A 27,034-nucleotide genomic window follows, 5' to 3' on the forward strand; every position below is an offset into this window, starting at 1 on the left:
CTCCTGGGCAGGGGGTGTCAAGCTGGATAATTCCTGTGGTTTATCCCAGCTGTAAGCTTTCAATGTACCAGCAATGAAGTAGTGAAAGCAGCATGATTTGGTAATGTGGCAACAGTACTAGAGGACCGCATGAGGAACCATTGTACTTTTCCTTGCAGATCGTAAGGCAAAGTGGCAGATTCTCTGGAGCAGTACGAAATCTATAGGGAAAATACATACAGAAATGTGCAAATGCATTTCCTACTTTTCACTTAAACATTCTTAAATAGAATAATGTGAGTGGAGGCTGCCATTTCTTATCCCTCCTTAGAAATTACAAAAGTCGTGGAGCACACAGAAGATGCTTGGCCACTAAGGAAGAACAAGGGGGCTTTGCGTGACATTTGTAGGATAATGTTACTAACCCTTCCAACCTTTTAGCACCATATTCTTCCTCTACATCACTTATCAAAAGCATCTCACAGACTGCAAACGTTGCATCATTGTGAGAGGAAAGTGGGTAAATAATGGGCATGGCAGTTAAGTATAATTTTTCTATTCCTGTCTAGGTACTGTACATTAGTACTTACACAAATCAGAATAAAGAAAATTATGAATGGGCAGCAAGTTCACATGTTTCTTCAAGTCTTATGCTTTGTCATCGCTTGCATATTTAACAGAAGTCTATTTGTAGCACAAATTATGTCACTATGATAATCATCCCAAAATGAGGCAATGCATAAGAGGGAGGGAGCCTCCAGGTTAAATTAGTGCAATATGTTAAATTACTGCAATATGTTGTATGTGCCACCTTTGGGGACTGTCTGGAAATAGCAGTTGGTTCAAAATACATGGGCGAGGCTAACAACTAGGATCAGGAGTTGGGAACGTTATCTTGCCAATGCTTATGACAGATGGACTGGATTCTAATCCATTTTCTAGGAACAAATCAAGGTGTTGGTGCTTACTCAAGAGTGGGATTCCTGAAACATCATCTGCCTACATATGAACCTGCTTTTCCATTAAGACCCTCTTAGAAGCCTTGTTCCAGGTGCTCATGCCATCTGAAGTGTGAAGGATAACGACACACAAAAGGGCCTTCTCAGTGATGATACCCAGAGCCGCCCCAAGGATGTTTGCCTGCCTGCCTACCTTGCTATTTTACTGGAGCCAGGCAAAAAGGGTTCTAGTACTTTTATTCCCTCTGAAAGTACTGCCACGCTGTGTTTATATGTTGTTTCTATTTATTATTATGGAGTTTTAATGTTTTATTTTTATGGACTGCATTTTATTTTAAATATGCGATAAGATGTCCTGTCAGAACCTTTTTGAAGGTCAGGAATAATTTTATATTTTAAAAAAGCAAGCAAAATTAGATGCCATGTGCCAGAAAGCTACAATTCTGGAGCTAAATGTAGGAGTCTGACTGAATCACGTTCACACAGACCCCTTTCTCATACAAAAATGGAATAGTGGACTACAGAGTAGAGTACAATTTCTTTTCTTTTTTTAGTCCAGACCATGCCTTACTAAAAAAGGGACATGCAGTAGTGTCGGCTAGTTTCAAATCTTAACTTAAAAAAGTATTGTGCTTAGCATTAAGTGGTTAGAGTTGGCACAACATATCATTTAACTACAGTTAGTGGGACATAGAATTCACTCCTGGAAGGGGAGGGACTATGACAATCACAGACCATCCTTGATCTCTTAACCCACTGTTTACAGAAAGAAACAATGGTTCATCTGTACCAGCCCAGAACAATGCTTTTTTCTGATAGACTAGCCTGTCAGCCATTAAGGGCTTCTTAAATACTCTTCTCAAGGTGCTCTACCTTAAACTGGCCACTTGCACAATACCAAAAAAAGAGGAAATGCATCTCCAAAAAGAAAATATCGATTTTCATAAATTCTGCACATGTTAATATATATGTATTGATGCAAATTTTGAAATAATAATAATTTAAACAGAAAGACATCTCACCATAAGTGGAAAAGACAGTGACCTGCTCAGCTCTGTCCAAGTGCTAAGTATTGATAGCCAATTTCAAGGCCTCTGCTTTCTCTCCCTTGTTAACTTCAAACCGCACTTGGACCACTCAACCTTTCAAATATAGGATTGTTCTTTGTAAAATAGGTCACATGACCACCATACCTTAATCACCATCTGAGGTGAGGTAGATGGCAATATCATTCTGTAAATAGCAAAGATTACATAAATTATAAGCCAAAATCTTTTTTTCTTATCCACTGACCTACCTACCCAGAAAGATAACAAACGGAGTTGAAGAAACCAGTGACATTTACACCACTGATGAATTTACAGTGCAAATTTCATTGAAGCTGCTGCTCAAGGTCAGTATATTTAGTAACTGGTTGTGAATCAAAGAACTGAAACAACTGTGATCTCACATCCAAAATCTGAGGAACAGTTCTTTCACAAATCAATGGGAAATAATATATTTTATATCAATCCATGAGCACCTCTCCCTACTTCCCTTTCCTCTTAATGTTCCCTCTCTGTTCTCCTCTATTTCTGTTGCTCATTTCTAGACTAGTGATTGCGAATCTACACATTCCAACAGAATTGTCAATATGATCCTCTTTTGTTTTGACTGTATCTGTATTCCCACCAGGGGAAAGCTTGGACAAAATTAAAGCAGAGAACAATTCACTAGAGGAAAGGCAGAAATGTTACAAGGGATGCTGCATATATCTAAAGCCAAACAATTACCAAACTCATTAAACTCAAAAATAACCTTGAAAGTGCTTCAGACATGTTACATGTATGCAACCCAAGAAATCCAAACAAATCTAGATCTTTCCTATAGTAATGTCCTATAACTAAAATAACATTAAGAATATTTTGCAGCCTTAGATTCCCCCCCTCCCAATGTTATCAGATAAAATTAAGAGATATCTATATTTTTATCCTTTGACAGTCCTTTGGTCCATCCTAGTTATCATTAGCTGTACTCACTGAATCAAGAAGTTATAATGATTTTATGATTTTATGCCTTCTACGTTAAATTTTACCCTTGTAGTTGCCTTTAGTACCACCCCTATATATATGTATATATGTGCGTGTATATTGTATTTTATGTATTTTAATTGCATTTTATGTATTTTAATTTATTTTAATTTTCTGTGATTTTATTGTTTATAATTTTATTATGTACGTGTTTGATTTTATTTTTGTAAGCCGCCCTGAGTGCCCTATTATAGGGTAGAAGGGCGGGATAGATATATTTTAAATAAATAAATAAATTTATAAACCTAACAGGTTCCTGCCCACCCTTTTTATCTACACTTATTTCCATAAAGCCTCTACCTCCTAAATTCTGATGTCCATGCACCTGCTTCCTCTACTCCCCCCATTCTCACGCTAGCACATATGTCTACTCTCAAGGACTGAAAATAGCATCCCACTTCCCTTAGATACATGCCTGATGCTGCAGCCACAGTTCTCTGTGTGGGGCACTGAGATTTTTACATGGGATATCTCAAAACTGTGTAACTATACAGAACAGCTTTTGTCAACCGGGTGCTCTCCAGATGCTTTGGACTATAACTCCTATTAGTCTCAGCCAGCATGTCTGTACAGGCTGGGGCTGATGGAAGCTGTAGTCCAAAACATCTGGAGGGCACCATGTTGGCAAAAGCCAATGAAGAACATATGTATGATGTTATATAGATAGGCACTATCCATCTGTTCTATGTCACTATGAATAAATTTTTCTGAAAAGACTGTAACAAACCAGTCTTTGGGGAGAATACCTCTCTCTCTCTCTCTCTTTTTCTGTGTGTGTGCCCATGTGTGTGTTGAAACATTCAATGAGAAATAATAAGTTACAGAACTATATAGGTGTATACTGAAAGAGCGGTTTTGTCCCTTATCCCAAATACCTTATGATACCACACTGTTCATTTTCTTTATTGTAATAGAGCCATAATAAAAACTTACAAACAAAAAAGCAATAGTGCCATATCTAATTATTCTCTCTGACTCAAAACTGGGCCATCAAACAAAATAAAAATAAAAAATCTCAGCTTTCAAAATGAGACTGCTATTTTTTGCACAGCAAGTGAAGCTGTTACCTGGAATATAGGTGTTTATTAATATTGTTATTCAGAAAGCACAACGATCAGAAGACAATGCCCAGGGAAACTGGCAGCAGAGCGATAGAAAATTCATTGAAATGCTATGTAATTCATACAAAAGCAGGCAGCCTGCTGAAATGACTCATAGGAGTCCCTAACAGCACTGCAACATTTCATCACCTCAATGAGCCGGTCGCCAGCCTTTAATCTTCCATCTTGAATAGCAGCACCTCTTGGAAGGATGTTTTTCACGTAAATTGGAGCTGAGCCGCCAATTGGCACATCTCTGGAAGTGATGCTAAATCCTAGGCCTTCTGTACCTGTATAAATGATTTACAGTGCTATAAGTTTCCTGTGTTTGCATATCATCATCATCATCATATTATTATTATTATTATTATTATCATCATCATTTGTTAAACACCCAACATCAAGCAGTCTCTAGGTGACTGACAAGAGATTTAAAACTCATACATAAATTTTAAAGAAGAATCATAAATAAAACCCCATGCAATCAATAAAATCTAAAACTCTCCAACACAGTAAAAGCCAAATGCAGACACACATCATAGCCAATAAACACTTAGAAACCCACCAAATAATAAAAAGAATAACTGGGATAGCACACATCAAGGGCCAAAGGCCTGAGTGAAGAGAAAGGTCTTTGCCTGGCACCAAAAGATGGATAGAAATGCTGCCAGGCATGTCTTGCTGGGGAGAGCATTCCACAGCCAGGGGACTACCACTGAAAAGGCCCATTCTCGTGTTGCCACCCTCCGAATCTTCATGGAGGGGGCACACGAAGAAGGGCCTCTGATGACAAATGTAGGGTCTGGGTACGTTCATAAGGAAAGAGGCGATCCTTGAGGTACTGCGGTGCATAAGGCTTTGTAGGTCAAAACCAGCACTTTGAATTGAGCACGGGAACTAATTAGTAGCCAGTGCAGCTGTGCTAGAATTGGTGTTATATGAGCAGATTGGCTATACCCCAGTCAACAATCCGGCCACCAAATTCTGCACCACCTGCAGTTTCCGAACTGTCTTCAAAGGCAGTCCCATGTAAATGCATCGCAGTAGTCTAACCTAGAGGTTACTGGAGCACAGACAACAGAAGTTAGGCTATCCCTGTCCAGACAGGGGCACACCTGTTGAAACTGATGGAAGGCACTCCAGACCACCGAGGCCACTTAAGCCTCCAGGGACAGTAATGGATCCAGTAGTATCCTCAAATTATGAACCTGCTCCTTTAGAGGGAGTTTAACCCCATCCAGAGTGGGCCACGACCCATCCATCCAGTCTAGAGAATCACACACTAACAGTGTTTCAGTCATGTATGGATTAAGCTTAAATTTATCAGCTCTCGTCCAGTCCACTACTGAGGCAAGACACTGATTTAGTACATCCACTGCCACACCAGCAGATGTAAAGGGGTAAAGCTGTGTGTCATCAGCATATTGCTGACAACGTATCCCCAAACTCCAGATAACCTCACTCAGAAGTTTCATGTAGATATTAAATAGCATTGGGGGGGTAGAATCAAACCCAGCAGAACCCACACTGAAGGTTCCATTAGGCCGAACAGCATTCCTGAAGTACCACCCTCTGAAGACAAGCATCCAAATAGGACTGAAACCACTGCAAAGTAGTACTGCCCATCCCCAATCGGACAGCTGCTCCAGAAAAATACCATTGTCGATGGTATCAAAAGCCACTGAGAGATCAAAGAAAATTAACAGGGACACACTCCCCAGTCTCTCTCCCAACATATGTCATCATACAGGGCCTTCATGATGCCAAAACCGGGCCAAAAATCCAACTGAAATGGATCCAGAAAATTGGTTTCATCCAAGAGAAAAAAGAAAGAAAAAAGGTGGGGAAACCCAAAATGCTTGAAAAAATATATTTACTATGAAAAAGTCCAACACGTTTCGGCCACTCTGTGGTTTCATCAGGGGATAAATGGGTCTAAAATATTCTTCTCCAGCAAAACTACTCACACTGATAATGACCTAATGCTTTTGGATGCTTGCCATCTTTTGCTGTTGGAGTTTTATCCAAGAGAACCTGGAGCTGGTCCACAACCACATACTCAAGAATCTTGCCCCAAAAGGGTGTTATCTGTAAAATTTATATGGGTGCTCAGAACAAGCTCTTGCTCCTTTCTTTTAGTATTTTATATTCTCTCAGAATCCATGAGAGTTACTGTCCCTTTAAGATTCCTATTCCTTTAAGGCTGTGTATCCTCACTGCTAAGTATGTAGAGCAAAGGTGAGGGGTAATCGCTGATCTGTTCTAAAGGAATTAGTTGTTTACTTATCTAACATAATGCTGGCTCCTCTGTCTCTTTCCCAAGGACTTCAAAGACCTTAAAGATAAGTAAGTGTCAGCTTGACAGGAGGATGGACGGAATGTGATATCCTTGAAAGAAGTACGTCATGTGTTTCTTTGTCATTGTACTTCCTATATGCCCGTCTTTGTTGTTTATTATTTACTGTACCCAAAATCCTATAAATTACTAGTGAATTCTGAATGTTGTCCATCTGACCACAGCTGTCTCTCTTGGTTGGACTGAGAGAGGCTTTTTGGTTGGGTGGAACCTTTGATCAAAGCTCGTGTGTGAGTGTGCTTCCTTCCTAATCCAGATTCAGGGTTCAATCCAGCTCCGTGCCTTACCTGGAGGAAGGGAGCACAGTGAGGTCTCATTTAGATCTCGCCCAACAAGGGGATATTGGTAGCTGGTCAATAATTATTTACATTTCTGGGTCCAGGAAAGATTTCTTAAGAAGTGGTTTAACCACTGCCTCGTTTAACCACTGCTGGCAGGATTTAAAGAGGCAGGGACCATCCCCTCTCACAAAGAGGCATTAATCATCTCCCTGGCCCATCAGGCTGTCCCCTCTTTGCGAGTTTTTATGAGACATGAAGGGCAAAAGCAGACCAAACACAGTTTTTCCCAGACCAAACCAAGCACCTTGTCCAGGTCCTCGAGCCTCACTAACTGAAACTGATCCAACAGAACAGGACAAGACAGTGTTCCGGACACCTCTTGAGACTCATCTGCTATAACTGTGGAGTCAAGGTCCAGGCAGATATGATTTTACCCTCAAAATGATAACATACATAATTTTAATTCACAACAAACCACACATACACTCTCACTTTATTTTGGACCGCTAACAAGTACATAGAAGAAACATGATACCATCACTAGATATAAAACACTTAAATACATGTGCACATAGACAGACTTATAGAAATATAAAGATTTCCAAACTTTAAATTATCTTGTAAACTCTTATTCTGCCAATCTTAAGAGTTCCCTTTTTTAATATTTGGTTGAAAAACCAAGTTATAATGAAATAGAACAGACCTAGAGTAAAACCACTACGACTACTTTTACACCAAAAAAGCTTCCTGCTAGCAGTCTTTCAGAATAATTTCCACAGCTTCTGGGTGTCTTCTGCACCAGTAAACCATAGCAGATGGATTATCCACCAATGGACCTGAAGCTATTTTGGTTGTATTCATAATTTTCTATCATTCCTTTATTGAAGGCTAATTCCTCTTCTTTATATTTTTGCTTAGGAATGGATACCCAGGTGTAAAACACAGAGAAAAACAACTTCATAAAATGTTCACTGCTGAGACCAGATCCAAGGTTTACATAAACCCTGTTCAGTCACTACTCATGTGAAGAAGCAATACAAAGAAACACAAAGCCCCTACTCACTGTATCCATAGTTGCACAGCTCTTTCAGCTTCCCACATGTTCAGAGTAAATGTCTTCAGTGAAAAACTGCTGCATTCATGCAGACTCCCCGCCTGATGTGGAATCCTGTATAATCAGGGTTCTAAATCACGCAGGACTCCTTCAAAAGTACAACAGGTTCCCCACTGCAGACATTTGTCTTGAACATGTGGGAAGCTGGAAAGGGCCCCCTGTTAATGTGCCACAGGACTAAAGGCATACCCCAATGGCCCTTTTTCACCCATGTTGCCACTGATGTGGACAACAACTGAACAGGGCTATTTTGTACATGGGTGCAGATATGGCATGCTTATTATCAAACCTAATAGACACTAAAATTCAGGGTACTCCTTAAAAAGACTTGCAAAAGAGAAGACTCCCACTTGAAACAGTGGTTTCAAGGATTCAAAAAAGAACATACAGTATTATTTATTAAACTTGTTGATCATTTAACACTAGCTGTCTCTCAGTGACTTATAACATAAAACATATAATACAAAAGATAAAAATTCAACAATTTAAAATGTTAACAATAGTCAGATGATGGAAAAACTTAGGGGACAACATAATGAATTGATGGTATCAGCAAACATGGTAAGTTGCTTTAATAGAAAAATTATCTCAGCAAATGAAAGAAACACAAATGTTTATGTAAAACTTTAACAAAAACTAAAGACAACATGATACAGTTTTATTACCTATGTTGTACTGAACATGATTGGAGACCTTCGTCTATGCATGGATTTTTATGGAAAGAACTATAGGATAACTCATACTAAAAGGACCTGTATCAATAGAATATATACGATCTTTAAACAATGTATTATACTCAGTATTTATTGATTGTTAATTGTTTCCTATGGAATGTATATTGAAAAAATAAAAAATATTTTAAAAAATATGTTTTAAAACATAGCAAAGCACTCACTTCTGGTGACCACTTCAGCAAAACATAGAACAATTTACAAAACCCACCCTACTGACATGATTGCAACTCAATTAATACATGAAAATTGATCCCATCCTAAGAAGCAATGTGTAGATGCCATCTGGACATATTAATATCTAAGGCAATTCCTTATTACTAGCCATTTTTTAAAAAAATTACAGCCTAAGAACATGATCTTAAATGTCAGATCAATACTTAAAAACATTGTGATGCTATCTGTTGGAAGTCAACCTGCTGAGGCTGGAAAAGAATGACTTACATTTCAGCAAACTCTGCAGAAAATATACCATTAAACCGGCTAGGAAGCTGCCTTAGGGTGCAATACAACTTATAATTGCACCAGGCTGGGGGGAGTTTGATATGGAGGACCCCTGGCTGAGCCAGCAGGCTCCCAGTTCTGCCAGGCTCTGCCAGAAGAAGCCACTCATCCCAGCTGAGCTGCAGCGGTGCTGGAAGCCTGCTGATTCAATTGGGGGTCTGCCAGGGAAGCCCAGCAAGGCGGACAGAAAGCTGGCAGAAGGCCCCCAAAAAGGGTGCTCTGGGGGCATGGTGGAGGTGGAGCCGAGGGGAGAGGACTTCCACTATATCCAACTCCCCTTCAGAGAACTCCCATGGGTTGCAATCTGGCCAAAATTTCAGCTGGCAAAAGGGTTGGCGTAGATAATTAAAACAGCAGTCAATGGAGAGTGCTTACTCCATGGCAAGAGTATTAGTCGGAGCCGGCTTTTGCCTCCAGGTTCCCCTGTGCACCTCCTGACTGAGCTGGCATTCAGCCAGACCAGCAGCACCCAAAAGGCAAGAGGATGCCGCAGAGCTTCATGCCAGCTCCTCCTCTGCCCGCCCCTCTTCCTACCAGCTTCCCATGATTTGGATTGCTCTGTTAGTTGTCAGTCCTCTTAGCTCACTATTGCCCGACTGGCAGTGATTTTCCATGATTTCACACAGGGCTTTTTCCTAGCTCTCATTGAACATGCTGGAATTTTCTGCATGCAAAGCACGTGCTCTATCACTGAGCTACAGCCCTCTCCAGAAGAAAAAAGGAAGTTGCTATTGAATTGGGTATAAAACAAAGCAATACCTGACTTGCCTGAGAGTGTATGAATATATCAGGGATGGGGAACCTTTGCCTCTCCAGACATTGCTGGACTACTCCCATCAGCCCAAGCCAGCATAGCCAATGGTTAGGGATGGTGGGAGCTGTAGTCCAACAATGTCTGGAGAGCCACAGATTCCCCATCCTTGGTAGAGATATATATTTACACAAGACTCATGATGCTTCACACAAAACAATGAGCCTAACTCTTCCGGGCAAGATGCAGAAAACTATCTAGATGTAAACAACATCATGGCAAATGGTCAGGGATCACAGCAGTCAAACAGCATCTGGAAGGCTGTAACTTCCCCATCCCTGTTTATTGACATCCATATAGATAATATAAAAATCCCACAATTACTATACTTGGAAACAGGTTTTACAAGACCTAAGTAGCAGCAGTGTTTTGTGCATCCAGCTATCATTAATATTTCTTGATAACTGTCACTTTTATTCTTATTTCAGTAAGGAATATGTGTGCATCATTCTGCATTGTGTGTATGTAGATAAACATAATGCATTCTATATTCAGTTTATCAGAAATGGGATTAAAAATGGAAAAATGGAAATGGACTGCCTTCAAGTCGATAGGATCCATCAAGTGGGTAAGCCACTATGGTAGAAAAGAGACAACAGGGCTCAAATTCCCAGTCATCCATGAAACTGAGTGGAATGTCTTGGGCCACTCTTAAACTGTTTCATATGGTTGTTGGGTAGATTGGGGGGGGGACAAGGTTGACAAGCTATGCCACCCTGAGTTTCTTGGGTGGAAGAGTGGGATAAAAATGTATTAACAAAGAGACAAATCATTTCACTTCCCCCCTATTCATTGTTCACAAACTTGTCATTTGTGAAATACTCATTTGTGTGTTGATCACTTTTATGTCTTTTACATCCTTTACTGATCAAGTAATTGAGTTTATTATTCATATTACATAGATCTGGGCCCTGCAAGCAACAGTGGTGGCTGGTGGTTCCATGTCAGTGGGACAATGCATCAGCTCCTTGAAAATTCAAACTAAAACCATGAGCAAATTCCACTGCCCTACTCACATGGAACTACCAGCTATCATTATTTGTACTATTTGAGTGATTGAGCTGACACTTTATAACAACCTGCTGCTTGCAGATAGTGAATTGATTCAGTTTCTGAAGATATAAAAATAGAGCAATGCATTATTTATTTACTTGGTGAAAACATATGGCATGCTCCAATGTTCCTCTTCATCAGTCTGAGCTAGTACATACGTATTAATGCACAGAAAGAGAGTGAGTGTGTAACCCCATCTCTACATACCTTTTTCTTATAGTTTATACCAGGGATAGTCAACATGGTGCCTTTCCAGATGTTTCTGGACTGCCCCAGCCCCAGCCAGCATAATTATTGAATAGGCATGATGGGAGGGCATCACTTTGGCTACCTTTGGTGTAAACTATGACAGAAGGCATGCAGAGACTGAAAGAACATTAAAAAGAGAGAGAGACAGCTCATAAGAGTCTGTTTTTACTTCTGCCCTGCCCTCTTCATTCACAGGTCCTGCTTGACAGGCTAGTTTTATATATGTACATTTAGATGTTTCTGTTTCTTAATGTGGGAAAACATTCTTACATGCATTCCAAAGTGATAAAGTATCAGGAGGGCTATACCAAGTGATGATAACATGATTTAAATTGGAACTGTACAGCTTTCATCACATGAAAACACTGATGTGGCTGGTGGGTGAATTGCCACCTTTACTAAAATGGGTACACAGTTTATAAACTCTGCTGTTTGATTTTAAATTACAAATTTCATAAATCGTTGTTGGAGTGTTATTGTAATGTTATATTGATATGTATTTTTTTCTTTTGTGTTGTGAGCCACTTTGGGCACATTTGTGTGAAAAAGTGGCATACAAATAGAATGAATGAATGAATGTCATAGTTCCAGAGTGAGATGTGAGGACACAGGGTGCAACCACCTTACTGAAGCTAAGCAGGTCTGAATCTGGTCAGTAACAGGATGGAAGACCACCTGGGAACCCCAGGCATGCTGCCTTGATGGGGAAAAGAAGGGGCATAAACTGAATAGAGCTGGCATGAAGCAAAAGATGATCTTCTTGGAGTACAGTATATATCTGAATGTAAATTTGGCTTGGCTGTGAGTTTTTAACAACTGAACAAGTTTATGGAGAGGCAGGGCATGAACTGCTGGTGCTATTCAGATGCCAATCAATTTTGAAAAATGGGTGCTCACTCAAAGGGCTTCAAAGTTCCTTCTCCTCCTCTTCTCTTGAACAACCACTGTGCTAACACCAGGAAGGAACTTTGCACACTCTTCATCCATTAACTGATTATTATCACACAGTGTTTTCATGTGGGGCAAGCTGGAGTCCCTCCAAGTTCCCATCTTCTTTTGACGTAAGTGCTTGCAACCCATACAAAATGACACATTGTTGCAATTAATGTTATTCACAGCTTTCTGTCTTAATTAATTTTCTTCTTGCTTTGTGTGCAAGGGCTTCCAAAAGAAGAGAGTGTTGGCTGCTAAAATGGTGAGACTACTGTATTGATTGCTTAACAGTCTGCAATTCCCTGACCATTTACACCCTCTCTCCTTTCGTTTTCCCGGTATTTACTATTTGTTATGGACAGAAGTCAGTCTGGATCCTGATCATTGAACGATTAATCATGTTCCCACTTTAGTTTCTGTTGATTAAAGCTATCTGCATGCACACTCACACACAGTGTGTGTGTGTGTGTTGTTTGTGTACGTCTAGGTGTATATATATTGCAGATCATTATGGAGGAAACAGCTTATTTTGGGCAGAGTAAAACTTAAGTGATTATTTTTTACTCCGTGCTTAGGCTTTCAAGATGCAGGTGAATCAAGTAGGCTTATTAAATCATATTTAAAAATCCAGTTCTACTTCTTCAGACCAAAACAATAACTGTATGAAAGTGCTCTTTGCACATGCATTGTTTTTTTTAATCTTCAAACATGCAAGCTAATATTTTCCTTATGACGGCACCACAGCATTGGAAAATCCATGCTTGCTACCCATGTGAAGAAGCTAAGTAAAGTTAAAGTGTGCACTGAGACACGCCAGAGGAGAAGCCAAATTCTTCTGCTGCCCCTAATGATCCAATTGCCTGAAGTTAAAAACAGATCCCTTTGCCCCCAACAGGTTCCAGCTGGGAGTATGTCTGTTCAGCCTCAGAGTACCAAAGAAGCCCTTATTTGAACAGCTTTACTTTGTGTTCTGTTTCTGGAACCCAGAGCATGATGGAAATTTAGGAGCATAACTGAATACTGAGAGCTAGATAGTCAGGATACTGTTTTATGAGGTCAGACCAATAGCACATAGTTTCCACAACATCCCTCTTTGGCAGTGCTTGGATGAAGACGCATATAACATAACTGGTATCAAGGTGGATTTCTCCCAGTATATACTAATATTTTTCTCATCTCTCAATTTATTTTTTTAAAAAATCTCCAAATTTTAACAGGAGCATGCAGGGAGCACAAATAAGCCATGTGTGTGTTCTCCATTATGAAACTTTCCCAATTTCAGTTTTTAGTTTAATGTCTAGAAAAGTAAGGATCATAATCTTTAGATTCTCATCTGCCAACCAGAAAGCTTTTAACATAGTCTATGAAAAGTGGACAGCATCTGAGGAGGGGGCCGGATGTAGGAATGCCACGCAAAAATAAAGCAACGACAGCAAGGATGGGTTGATGATTATGGGTCCATTTGTATCCCTGTTGTCCCCCCACACACAAGGTGCCATTTTGCTCTGATTTAGTGAATTGTTCATCAAACATACTATTGCGCTTCATTAGGAGTCCATTATAAACCAAAAAAAAAAACAAGTTAGGGAGAGCAAAGAAACTAAGCATTGTAATGTCACATAGCAAAACTAAACTAGGGCTTTTTTAAAATTATACCCTTTCTGAGAGGACTAAGATGATATGATTTTAAGATCCTTTTTGGTATTAGAGATTCACACCTCTAGAATTGTACATACACAATCACAGTAATTGTGTGTTGAAATAACCAGTTAGAAACCTGAACTGGTCATTTGAGAATGAAATTACTGCAGCTGCATGTGCAATCAATGTAATTACACAAAGTATTCAGAATGTCTGTTTGTTGAAGAATTGAGAGAATCTGGTCCATCTTGCATAATTCCCAGCAAAGGACATATCCTCTAGTCATGGGAGTATTTAGTGACAAATGGCCTTCTTTTCTTTTATCAATCCATTGGAAATACAGAATAGCCAGCCCATACTTTATAGCATTGCAACTCCACCCTTCTACCATCCCTTCCAACACTGCACTGCTGCAGAGGACATATGCAATATGGTGGAGAAGGGTAAGCAGCCTCACACCATCAAGACAAAATAAGCTGGCTTCTGATGTTCTGCTGCGTATCAAGCTGAAAATGGGCAGAAACTATTCAGCTGGCCATTGTCAAAAGGTGGTACAAAAGGTGCCACCCTGGGCTCCTACTGGGAGGAAGGGCGGAATATAAATCAAATAATAAATAAATACAATAAATAAATACAATATAGTCATGTTTCCAACCTGAAACTATGGTTAATAGAAGAAGAGTATAAAAGAGTATAAAAACCCAAAGAGTTAAACTCATTTCTTTACCAACAACCAAAAACTGGATTTTGGCCAAGATATAGAGGAGTTAATCTTCATGTTAAGCGACAGCCCCGGGGTGATGTGCAGGCCTTCCAGAGTGAGGCAATGTTTGCTTCTCAAGCATGTGGAAAGTCTGTAAGTATTGCAATCGCTATAAATATTCATTAGTTGGTGACTAGACTGTCTACTCTGTAAACTTTTATAACTAATTTACAAGTTGGCTAAACGATGTACAACAGGTACAGGGAACCTTTGGCCCTCCAGATGTTGCTGAACTACAGCTTCCCTTAGCCCTGGCTATTGGCCATGCTTGCTTGGGCTGATGGGAGTTGTGGTTCGGCGGCTTCTTGAGGGCCAAAGGTTCCCCACACCCTAGTTCAGCCTTTCGCAACTAGTGGGCCACTGAAATTTGCCTTGCAAAGTAGCCCAATGCCTATAATACCTATTTTGCCAAAGTGAGGAGGGAGGTAGTTTGTGTTAACTTTGAAATGTATTTGTTTATTGTTTATTTATGTATTATTGATGCTTTATTGATATATTATTGTTTTATTGGTGTATTTTTATACGGGTGCTCTTTTGTAAGCCGCCTTGAGGGCCTTTTGGCTGGAAGGCGGGGTAGAAATATTAAAATCAAATCAAATCAAATCAAACTCCCATCAGCCTCTGCCAGCATTGCCAATGCTCAGGAAAGATGGGGATTGTGGTCCAACAACATCTGGTGGCCCACTAGTTGGGAAACGCTGGCCTAGTTAGTTATTTGCGCTGCCTATTTAGAGTATAATGTGCAGTTAGTGTGATTATTTAAAAAAAATAACCAAATTCATTTTGGGTAGTATGCACACACACTTGCTAAGCTATTGTTCTCCCCAAATCCAACTGTGAAGAGCTAAGAACATCTAAAAGGGGCAAAGTAATCCTTTCCCTGCTTTGCAGGGATTAGTAACTAAAGGATAAGGACGAGGAAACCTGTGACCCTCAAGAAGTTGTTGTGGTGTTGGTGTTGGACTGCAGTTCCCATCATCCATGATTGTTGGCTATGCTAGCTGGGGCTAATGGGAATTACAGTCCAACATCTGGAGGGCCACCAGTTCCCCATTCCTGTTGTAGGCCCTTGGGCTAAATCCCCCCCGCCCCATATTGCTAATTCACAGATGAAAACAAAAGTATGGAGAAAGTGGGATTTTGACTGCATTCCTGGCTTGGTAATTCACTGTAGGAGCCCATCATTTATTCCCTTTGAGATTAGCTCTTCAGGAAAGGTAGCTGCTGACCAGGGCTCATTGGCCTAACTATGATGGCAAATCTGGGTTGGTTGTACCACTTCAGGCTGTTGGTGGGGCTCCCTGGTTTGAATGTTCCTTCATACCATAAATAAATTCTTTAACAGGGAAAAACTAAGCTAGAGGAGTGCTGAGAGGAGACTCCTATTCCCCTGACAGAGCTCCAGTGGCCAGAGTGGCTCAGTCTTCTCCCAAAAAAGGGTCTATGACCCTCCTGGGAAACATGACATAGAAGGGGCAGTGTGCTGCCTCCGCAGGGAGACTCCTTCCGTTGTGCTAAAGAAGGTATTTATTAGGTTAGAGTTATGGAACTCTGTCTGTCTCTATGCTCCCTTAGCTTTACAGTAACTTCCTGTCAGGTGACATCACCCCTTTCTTTAATTGGTAAGTTAGTTTTTCCCACCAAAACCTGCCTCAGTTGTTTCAGTCATCAGTGAAGCTAGCAGCAGGCCTAGCAGCGCCAGAGGACAACACTCCTTTTTTCCCCCTCTCTCTCTCTCTTGCAAGTTATTCCTCTGCCAGAATTGCTTCTTCCAGAAGCTGTCTCTCTCTCAGAAGTTACCTCTCCTCTGTTGGATCTACCTCTTCAACAATTCTACAATATAATTTCCTGCCATCAATCTTCGTCATCATCATCACCATCCTCAGTTCCCATCCCCAGAGACTACGTTTTCTTTGAAGTTTCTGTATACCTTGTTTTTTTCTGGTTTGATAAAATAGTTCTGATTAAAAGAGAGATTGAGTTGACTGTCTGGCAAAGTGGGTTTCAGAACCACGGGCTCAGAATAGCCAGGATTGGAGCTTGAGATTCATAGACAAACGGGCAAGGAATACCTAATCACTGTGAATGAGTTCAAATTGGCAGGGCCCGATAAACTGCATCTTAGAGTATTGAAGGAACTGGCTGAAGAACTCTCAGAACTGCTGTCCATTATCTTTGCGAAATCATGGAAGACTGGTGAAGTGTCGGAGGACTGGAGGAGAGCTAATGTTGTCCCTATCTTCAAAAAGGGCAAGAAGGAGGAACCGGGGAACTACAGACCAGTCAGCCTAAAATCAATCCCTGGAAAAACTCTGGAGCAGATTATAAAGCAGTCAGTCTGTAAGCACCTTGAAAACAATGCAGTGATTACTAGGAGCCAACATGGATTTATGTTGTTTTTTTAAAAAAAAAATGTTTTTAAATTTGTCTATTTGTTTTTAATGTCTTTAATTGTTGTAAACCGCCCAGAGAGCTTCGGCTATGGGGCTGTATATAAATGTAATAAATAAATAAATAAATTCCCATTTCTCTTTTGAATTGCTAACCAGGTGTGTTTTTGCAATGGGATGCCTCCCAATGCAGTCCTGTTACTTTTTTTTGCAGGTGGCCCCCTCCTGGAGTCCCTCTGTCTCTACAGCCAATCAAGTTGCACAATCCCCAAGTGCCAAGAGAGAGGTTTCCTGGTAGTCTTGGGAAAGACTGGCCTTGAATCCAGCAAAGTGAGCAGTCTCTACTTCAATCAGCAGTCAGCATGGATCCCCCTTGCACACGGATTGGCTCCTACTGTTTGTTGTTGTGGGGAAAAGAGAATCATGAGGACCTGAGAGATAGAAGTTTACAGAGAGAAGAGGGTGGACAGCTAAACCCAGGTACTTATTTTCTTATGATCACTGCAAGCTCAGGCTGCCAGCCAGCAGCAAGCTTTGGGAGAGTAATTGAGGCTTGCTTTTAAAAAAAGTTGTGAAGGGAAGTATGGAGTAGTGGATGGGTCCCTGAATGCTGAAGATGCTGTTGTCTACCAACAAGTGCTTCCTTTCTTTTGCCCCAGGGAGTTGTTTTCTGAAGGGGGGTTGTTCAGGGGGGGGGGAGAGAGAGAGAGATTGTTCAATGGGGACTTATTCCTAAATAAAATGTGCCTTGGATGGCACCTTTACAGCCCATTCCTGTGCGTACTTACTCAGAAATAAGTGCCATTGAATTCAGATAAGTGTGTAACTCAATAACACCTGTAGGAAGATAATCAGAAAACTTGGACAATGCAAATGTAATACCATGTGACTGATTTTGGGGGGGGGGCGAGCTCCACTCTAAAGTGGTAACTAAAAACCTCGGATTGGTACTTTACTCTTTTGGAGCAGAGAGAGAAAGTGTATTGCTAACTGTACCTCTCTCTTTAAAAAAAAAACCCAAAAAAGAGAGGGATGTGTGGTTTTGTTCCAGGCAAAACCCAGGAGTTAGGGAGGGAGAAGTTGGGGGAGGAGGATACGTGTGTGCGTGTGTGTGTGCAGATCCATATAGCTGGGTGTGAGTCTAGATGTTTCCTTTGAGGAGGTGGAGTTATTTTCACCTGTTGATCTTAAGGTTGGTAATGCCACATTCACTGCTCAATCAGGCATTGTATTTCAGCTGGAGGGTGCTGAAAGTGAATTAAGATTTATACCAGTTCTGTTCAGATGCTCATGCTGGGATAAATTCAAGATTTAAATAGCTAAAAATTAAGCACTGAGAGAGAGAGAGAGCAAGTGTGGTGTGGTGTAGTGGGTAAGGTGTTGGACTATGACCTGGGAGACCAGGGTTCAAATCCCCACGTAGCCATGAAGCTCACTGGATGACCTTGGGCCAGTCACTGCCTCTCAGCCCCATGAAAACCCTATTCATATTTAGCGATTTAAATACCTAAAAATCAAGCACTGATTCATTTGTTGTGGTTATTTATTAATAATTCATAATTACAGAATATTTTTTTCATTTTTATTTTTGAGCAAAAAGGATTTGAAATCCCTACTCAGCCATGAAGCTCATTTGATGTCCTTGGACACAACCTACCTTACAGACTTGTTGTAAAGATACAAAAGGAGGTGTAAAATGGCTGCAAAGGAGGGCTTAGGCGGCAATCCAATACATACTTATCTGGGAGTAAGTCCCATTGAACCCAATGGAGCTTACTTCTGAGTAGACATGTATTGGATTGCTGTCTTAGTGCTTGTATCATAGGCGTCAAACTTTGCTTCCTTTAACCAAAATGATGCAGGTTTTTTCTCTACCCCCTACCCCCCTTAGTACACCTCCAGGCTTCAACCAATCTGGCATGACTATTGCATGTTTAGATGCATGCATAAGTCCCAATTGTATTCCAGTGTGCTTACTCCCAGGTTGGTGTGTACAAGGGGTTCTTTCACCATGAGCCCTCCTCTGCACCCCTTTCTTAACGGAATTCCTAAGCTCCCTTACCTGGGAGTAAGTCCCATTAAATACAAAGAGACTTGCTTATGTGAGTAGATATGTATACCATAGGATTTTTTATCATCCACCCACACTTACTGTGCAGTAGAATCTGCAGAAAATAACTTATAAGGTGTACCAGATCTCAAATGGAGATTACAAGAAGACAGAAGCCACTAGCTAAGTGCAGGGGAGGAAACCACAGGGATTCCTGGTGTCCAAACAACTCACTTATCAATCACAGAAACTGAAAGCTTATTTTACTGAATAAAATACAATAAAATTGTATTGCCACCCTGGGCTTCTGTGGGAGGAAGGGCAGGATATAAATTCAATACATAAAATAATCTTAGAAGGTTGCATAATCTTAGAAAGGGACATGGCTGTGAGGGGGCGTGGTATGACTATTATGAAGGGACCCTGAACTTTTAAATTTGCCACTACGCTACTGTGGCCAGCTCTCTTTCATTCTTTGCTTTAACAATTGTATTGCACTGTTGATGCTATGACTGATGCTAATTTTTTTGTCTCAGGTGCCAAAATAACCTGGCTGGCCTTGGGTACTATGTAAGCAAAACAACAAAAGGAAGTAAGAAGCAATATGGAGGTCAGACACAATACATTATAATCTAGAACTAGAAATGTTACTCAATTTGCTATTGTTATACATAACATAATATTTTACTACTACAAAAATAGTAAAATGGCTAAAATACAAAAGAGTTGGAGCACACCGTTAACAAATGGCTACAAGACTAAGTCTAATAAACATGGCAAATAACAATCCCAATAGCCAGACTCACTGCAGCCCTTCACAGTCTTCCTCATCAGCATATAAATGTTAATTAGTGGATTAGCTGCTCCAGAGAAGAAACAAATCCACAACTGCCTAAATCAGGAGTCATGTTTTGGATTTAAAAATATCACATTTTCTTTATAGCCTGGTTTGTGTGACACGTTACACTGTAGTTAAAATAAAATAGTGTACGCTGCTCAAATCACAAGCACTTCACTTTTCCCCTACTGCTGCCACACTGCCAGAAAACTACCCATGGTCTGGCTTGTCATATCATTGAAACTTGGTTTCATGGCTTGTTTCTCTCCAAACAAACCATGAGTAAAAGCAAGGTTTGTTCTTGGCTTACCATTCATGGTTTACTTAAGGGCAAACAAATTATTAGTCCAGGTTCAGACCACACTACAAGCCAGACCATGGCTGGTATCTTAGCAGCACGGCATGAGTTAAGTCCTTGCAATGCCAGCAGTGTGCACCAGAACAATGCTCATTCACACTAAAACAACAGTATATTTTTAAAATGTAAATGTACTGCCTTCAAGTCAATTCCGACTTATGGTGTCCCTATGACTAGGGTTTTCATGAGGCTGAGAGGCAGTAACTGGCCCAAGGTCACCCAGTGAGCTTCATGGCTATGTGGGGATTTGAGCCCTGGTCTCCCAGGTCATAGTCCAACACCTTAACCACTACACCACATTTTATCTATTGTTCAATGCAGGGGTAGCCAGAGTGATGAGTTCCAGATGTTGTTGGATGCCAACTCCTCATCAGTCCCAGAAAACAGGCCAGTGGTCAGGGATGATGGGAGCTGTAATCCAGCAACATTTGGAGGGCACCATGTCGGTTACTCCTTGTTTAATGTGACAAGCAAAGCAAGTCAATTTAAAAAATAATGGGACTATGCAGATATTTCAAGAACACAATTTCAATTAATATTTTACTCATGAGTTATTTTGTTCACAATGTATTCCAAAGTTATTGAATTTAAAACATTTTACTTTTGTTTTTAAATGTTTGATTATGGACAAGTAAAAGTAAATTGAGTACAATTTGATCTTTATTGTAACCTATTGTCCCAAACTTCCATATTGTTTCTTGGGTTCTATGAACCTTGGGATGGGATAACATGCACGGCTCTGCCTCAGGATGCAAAATGTCTTTGTTATAGCCCTGCTTCGATTAAAGAGGAAATCCTGGCTACTGATGATGTCAACTTGGCACTAGGCTACTTCTTCACACGTAATTAAACCATGGAATTCTCTCCCTGAAGAGGCGGTGATTGCCACCAGTTCATGGAGGATAAGGTAATCAATGGCTACTAACCATGATGGCTATGTTCTACCTTAACTGTCAGAGGCAGTATGCTTCTGAATACCAGTGGCTGGAAAAGTGCAGGAGAGGAGAGTGCTCTTGTACTCAGGTCCTTCTTGTGGGCTTCCCACAGGCACCTAGTTGCCCACTGTGAGATGATGCTGGACTAGATGAGTCATTGGCCTGATTCAGCCAACGCTTCTTATGTTCTTACCATATCACGACTAAAAGAAATCATAGAAGCAAGGAGGGAATGAATGTGCATGGGAGAAGAGAAGGGAAAAAAATGTGAGAGCCCTTTACACTCACTCCTATAACCATGGCTAGGATATTAGGAACAGTGATCCAGTTCACACATCACAGTAATTAGTTAATGGTTTGCTGTGAACATGGAGAACATTAGTTAATGGTTTACTGTGAACATTGCTTCCACTTTGCTTCCCCCTAGCACAAATGGGATCAACAAAGCATAATCCCTGGTTTAGCATTTATCTGAGCCAGAGATCGTGGTATCTTTCACTCCAAACAAACCATGACTGATAAGCAAAGAACAAACTTTGGCTTCAGATCGTGGTTTATTTGTAAAAAAATCATTACCCTTGTTTGCACATTCTTAAGCTGAAGTTTGTTGCTCCTGCTTGCACTAAAGGAGGAGTGAAGCAGGAGCCTTTGTGCATTCATGGTAAACCATTAACTATGGTTTACTGTAATGTGAGAACATGGCCATTATGGTTGCACTTGACTACTATAGCCAGTAAGCACAGGGAAACAATGGGTTGTATCTGACTAGCAGAGCAATCCTAACTATAATAAGCCAGTGTAATTTAAAACAGTGTAAATTATCCTTATTTGAAGATTAGGCCCTAGGTCACATGACCAAGCTGAAGAGGATTTGGGATAGGTGTAAATCTCCCTGCCCATCCCACCCCCGCCTGCCACTTCAGTGGAATGTCCCTTTTTTAGAAGTTACACTGGTTAAGCCCTGGCTGAGCCAGAGTTAGAAACTTTATGCCAGCAAGCCCTGGCTGTGCCTTGCTCAACCAGGAAGATCCAAGATCTGAAAATCCAAACTCTCTTATCCCGGTGGATCTTAGTTTATTCTAACCAAAGTCCATTGGTTTGAATGAGTCTGTTCTCAGTATATCTTAATTATATGCAAACCAATCTCATCAAACTTCACACTACAATGTAGGTTAACCTATGCAACACATTATGGAGCTCTTGTGTGCACAAAATTGGCTGCAGGAATACAGTTTCAGTTTATATGAACTGCAAAGACTGGCTGAACTACAAAAACCCTGTAATATTAGAACATCAACAATAACCCCAAATCTCTGTGCTAGACGTTCAAGCCCCGACCTTTAACAAAAGATAAATAGATATCAATTTTCATTTAGAAAAAGCCAACAAACATTCTGCATTGACAGAAGCATATTACTGACCTTCTCTTCTGACTTTATTAAACAGCTAATTCCTATGAAAGATCAGGTTATTTGAAAATGCCAAAATGGCAATAAATATTAAGAAATCATAATGGAAGTAAGTACAATTACTGTAGGACTATCCCACTTTGTCATTTGAAAAGACACAGTTCACATGCCCTGCAAAAAGAACAGCTTTAATAAGGAAGGCTTCTCTCTTCCCTCGTATCTTCCTTTCATATAAGAGAGAAACCATTTGCACACTCTAAATCATTATTCCAAATAGACCAGCTAAATAAGGAGAACTTCATGAAGATGGCATACATGTGTATATGCATTAACGCACCCACAAGGAAATTTTAATCTAATGATAGTAATTGGTGAAATAACTGCTGTCTGTTAGCTGAAAAGAAAGCACGTTTGTTAGGTTTCTGTAATGCCTGTCACATTATAATATCCTTCATTAAAAATAATCAAAGACAATCAACATCTCCATTCTGCTCATATTTATAATAAACTACTTGGGGGTATACTTAAGTGCTCTGCTTCATTTGTTGCGCCACATGCACACTCTCAGCATAATCAAATGAGAACAGAGGCGCAAGACATGGATCTTTCCATGGTGAACATTAACAATAAAAAGCAATTGGTATACAAAGGGGAACCCTGTCTGCTTGCATCGTGACCAACGTCACAATTGATGACACATTCCAGCTACTATGTGGTATCAGATGAAACGTTGCAATTGCGATCTGAACAGTCCCATCATAATTAGTACCAACTACAAGATTGGAGGACCTCCAGAAAGAGTTGGGAGAGCACAATCTCTGAATTCTCTGACACTCACTGCCCAATCTGATCTTTTTAGATGGTCTGCATAAAACAAGACTGTGATGCTGTTCAAGGTGTAGACCCTTTCCATATTTTAGAAATGACCAATCTCACCACCATCTGGAAGCAGCCTTTGTATGTGCAGAAGCAGAAATGAACTTATGACAGTTAACCATGCTGCTGTAACATCATTGTTAGATTGCTGTAAAATGGGGGCAGCCTTTGAAGACAATTCAGAAACATCAGTTGGCTTAAAACACGGTGAGCAGACTTCACACCAATCTTGCAAGACTTGTTTCCAGTGAAGGTTCATGGTTCAATTCACTGTGCTAGTTTTAACCTTCAAAACCCTTCACAGACTTGAAGCCTGGATACTTTACATCAGTGGGTATTTTGTTTGGTGGCTCTGTTATAAGAGTAAACTGCTACAGCAAGTCAGAAACAAACAAATACAAACATACTAAAATGAATTCAACGGATGGAAATCTAATCTCTGCAATCAAGGCATAAATGCCATATTTTGATAGAGCATTAGGCACACTTAAAATGCATTCACTGTAATAAGATTACATAATTCCACATTGGACTGTAGCCAGCATTCACAACTCTAAATAGACTTTCCCAATCCTAACTCCAATAATTGAAGTGGCCTGATATTTTGAATCCTAGGCAAATTTTCTGACTTAAATTTTATATTTCATATTCTCATTGTTTTATTTATTTATCTAATTTATATCCTACATATTTAGTTAACAATAATTGCAAGATGGCAAACACAAACATGTCTTCACAATACAAACAAACCTAAAACAATTTAACAATAAAAATAAAGAAACCGCAGTAATAAAAACACTAGCAACATAAGAACAAAAATACAACATCATCAGGAAGCCAGCTAAAAATAAATCAGCTGGTGTTTTCAAAAGCCTGGGAAAATTTGAGAATCATTGGCCTAGAACTGAGGGAGACCAAGGTTTAAATCCCCACTAAGACATGAAATTTAGTGGGTGACCTTGGGACAACCATTTTCTCTCAGCCTATGTATCAGGGCTCTTGTGGGGATAAAATGAGGGGGGGGGACTATGTACACTACCTTGAAGTCCTTGGAGATATAAATGTGATAAACCAATAAACAGTCTTTATCTGGAACTGAAAAGACTTTAGAGTAGGCACCAGGTGACCTTCATAACTGGGAAGCTCAGCCATTTCCACGGTTGCCACCAACTTGACCTCAAAAGATGGGAGCCTCCAATAAGGATCATAGTGCACAGGCATTTCCCCCTATTTTTAAAGCCATAAAGTCATTTGAAAATAAATATGAGGTGTTCAAATTATGTTCAGAAATGGACCACAGCGAGTGGAAACTGTTTAAAAACTGGGATGTTTCCCAAGGCTGACCTAATTTACAGCAGCCTAGCAATTGCATTCTGAAACTGTAGTTTTCAATATGTCTTTAAATACATACGCATTCTCATTGTTTATTGCTATAAAATGCTATTTCATCCACTACTTAGTGCTGGAAATTACGGCCACAATTATAGAAACTGTATGATCACAGTTTCTGTTACTGAGAAAAATCAGAAATCTGTGTAATGTCCCAGTGGTGTGTTTGTAGGCTTCATCTTTATATGTTCCACTGAAGATGAAAAATGGGTAAATCATAATACTGACTGAGTTTATATTTGTAAGCACAGCAATTCCTCACTCAGCTAGTAACAGGGTTTTTTCCCTCCTCCAAGCATGTCACCTTAAGCTGATGGCCTTAAGTATTTTTGAAGGCACATCAACAACAGAAGCAAACTGTCAGCTCAACCTTATGTCACCCAAGTTTGTAGAGCTTAAAACTCAGTAACCAGAAACAAGCAATCTGGTAGTTCACATGAAGTTCACAGAAAATAGAACATAATCATAGAAGGAAAATAACAACTCTGATCATTATTAAGTCACAGTAAGAGACCCCTTTGACATGTTCCATGTGAAAAAGTGTCTTAATAATAAAACAAAATGACTGGCACTCAACTTAACCATTACATACAATGTAAATATAAAGATATTGTTTGCCAACAGCAACACAGGCATGGCACTGAGATGCTAGCTGATCTTTCTTCATTACAATGGGAAAAAGCAGGCTTTATAAGTCTTAACAATTTGACAACAACTTATCTTCAGATATTATGACAAATGCCCATTGCATCTTGTGTGATTAGACTGACAGAGAGACAGACAGAGAGACAGACAGACAGAGAGAGAGATGCTTGGAAATGACTGATGCATGCCACTGGAAACACATTGGCTAGGTTTTGTACTCACACAGTGGAATATCGACTTTGTCACTTTGAACAGCTGACTCCCATCTCTTTGAAACTTCCTTTGATTCAAAAGAATGTTACCATGCAGCATGAGGGGCTACTGCTGAAGAAAACGCCAAGGGTCTAGAAGTACCCTTGGACTTCACATTACTACCTGAATAGTACTTTACATCCTGACCAATATTCTTAGCTTTAATAGAGGTGCAAAGTAGTTTTCATAGTTAATAAGCTTGATAATGGAATCAAAACCATTAAAGTTGTTTAAAGGTGCTACTCCCTTTTCTTTTCAGGAAACGTCCTCATAAACAGTTTACCCAATCCCAGTTTCATGAACATTCTATTATACACTGTCATGAAGCAGCATGGACAGAAGTTTGTGGACAAGGGCCATGGTGTTTTTCAAGATATTGACCTAAAGCAGGGCAGGGTTCCCCAGCCCCAGCAAAAAGAACCATGAATTAATTCCATATGCACCTTTATCTTCCTGGCAAGCATAAGCATAGAAAACAAATCTGCTTACCTTTCCTCAGCTGTATATTAAGACGCTTTCCTATCCTTTTGGTGTTATAGCCAGTGCTTGACGTAGAGGTGAGGACATTTTGTGGTGATGATACCAGGCCCAGAGGTGGTTTTTCTGATGAATTCACACTATGAGGTAGTTGTGAGTAAGAGTCCGACTGATCAGCTTGATTGCTCACTCGGGGTATTCTTTGCAATGTGTGAAGTCCAGTGTGGTTAATACTCTTATTGTCAATATATTGGGAATCAGGGTTAAACCGACTGGAGTAGTGAGTATTCCTCTCACTTTGTGATAGCTGTTCATATTGCTCTTTCTTTGCTGCTGGAACCACATGGAACCAAATAATGGGTGTTCGCATGGCTTGACGGAACATATGCTGTGCTCTAGGTTTGAGAATGAATGGGAAATTAGCAAATTAAGACTGGCAGACTAGAAGACATTACAAACATAATTACTGATGTTAATTAGGCATCGTGAAATGACAAGACATATTGTTGAAACTGAACTGTAAACTAAAAAGGCTGATTTTCTTGGAGTGATTTGTTACAGATGCCTTTTCTTCTAAAAGTATATTTCTATTAGAACAGCACATTTTTTAGTAAATTGTCTTCTTTGAATAATAAATGTAGCCTTAAAATTGGTATAAGCTTTGAGACTCTTTTCTAAAATATTACTATTGACTTTGTGATTTTCCACAACGCCCAAAGAATCTCCTTAACGCAAAATATAGAAGATCTACGAATATAAAAGGTGGAATTCAGCTGAGAGTAGACCAATGAAATTAATAAACCTAACTTAGTCATGTTCATTAACTTCAATGGGTCTACTCGGAGTAGAACTAGCATTGACTACCACCCTAT

The 27,034-nt window shown here is 40.0% G+C and overlaps 1 protein-coding gene across 6 annotated transcripts in view; it reads right to left on the reverse strand.

Moving 5' to 3' along the window:
• PARD3 (par-3 family cell polarity regulator) overlaps positions 1-27,034 on the reverse strand; it is a 770,287-nt gene that overhangs the window by 334,497 nt on the left and 408,756 nt on the right. For all 6 annotated transcript variants that reach the window (XM_061585584.1, XM_061585585.1, XM_061585583.1 and 3 more), the window contains 2 exons: positions 26,175-26,557; positions 4,258-4,397 (listed from right to left, as the gene is read on the reverse strand). In XM_061585584.1, the coding sequence (XP_061441568.1) occupies positions 4,258-4,397; positions 26,175-26,557 (523 nt within the window). The remainder of the gene's footprint in view (positions 1-4,257; positions 4,398-26,174; positions 26,558-27,034) is intronic.

The sequence above is a fragment of the Rhineura floridana genome, chromosome 10 (genome assembly GCF_030035675.1).
Source record: "Rhineura floridana isolate rRhiFlo1 chromosome 10, rRhiFlo1.hap2, whole genome shotgun sequence".
In the NCBI taxonomy this organism is placed as follows: Eukaryota; Metazoa; Chordata; class Lepidosauria; order Squamata; family Rhineuridae; genus Rhineura; species Rhineura floridana.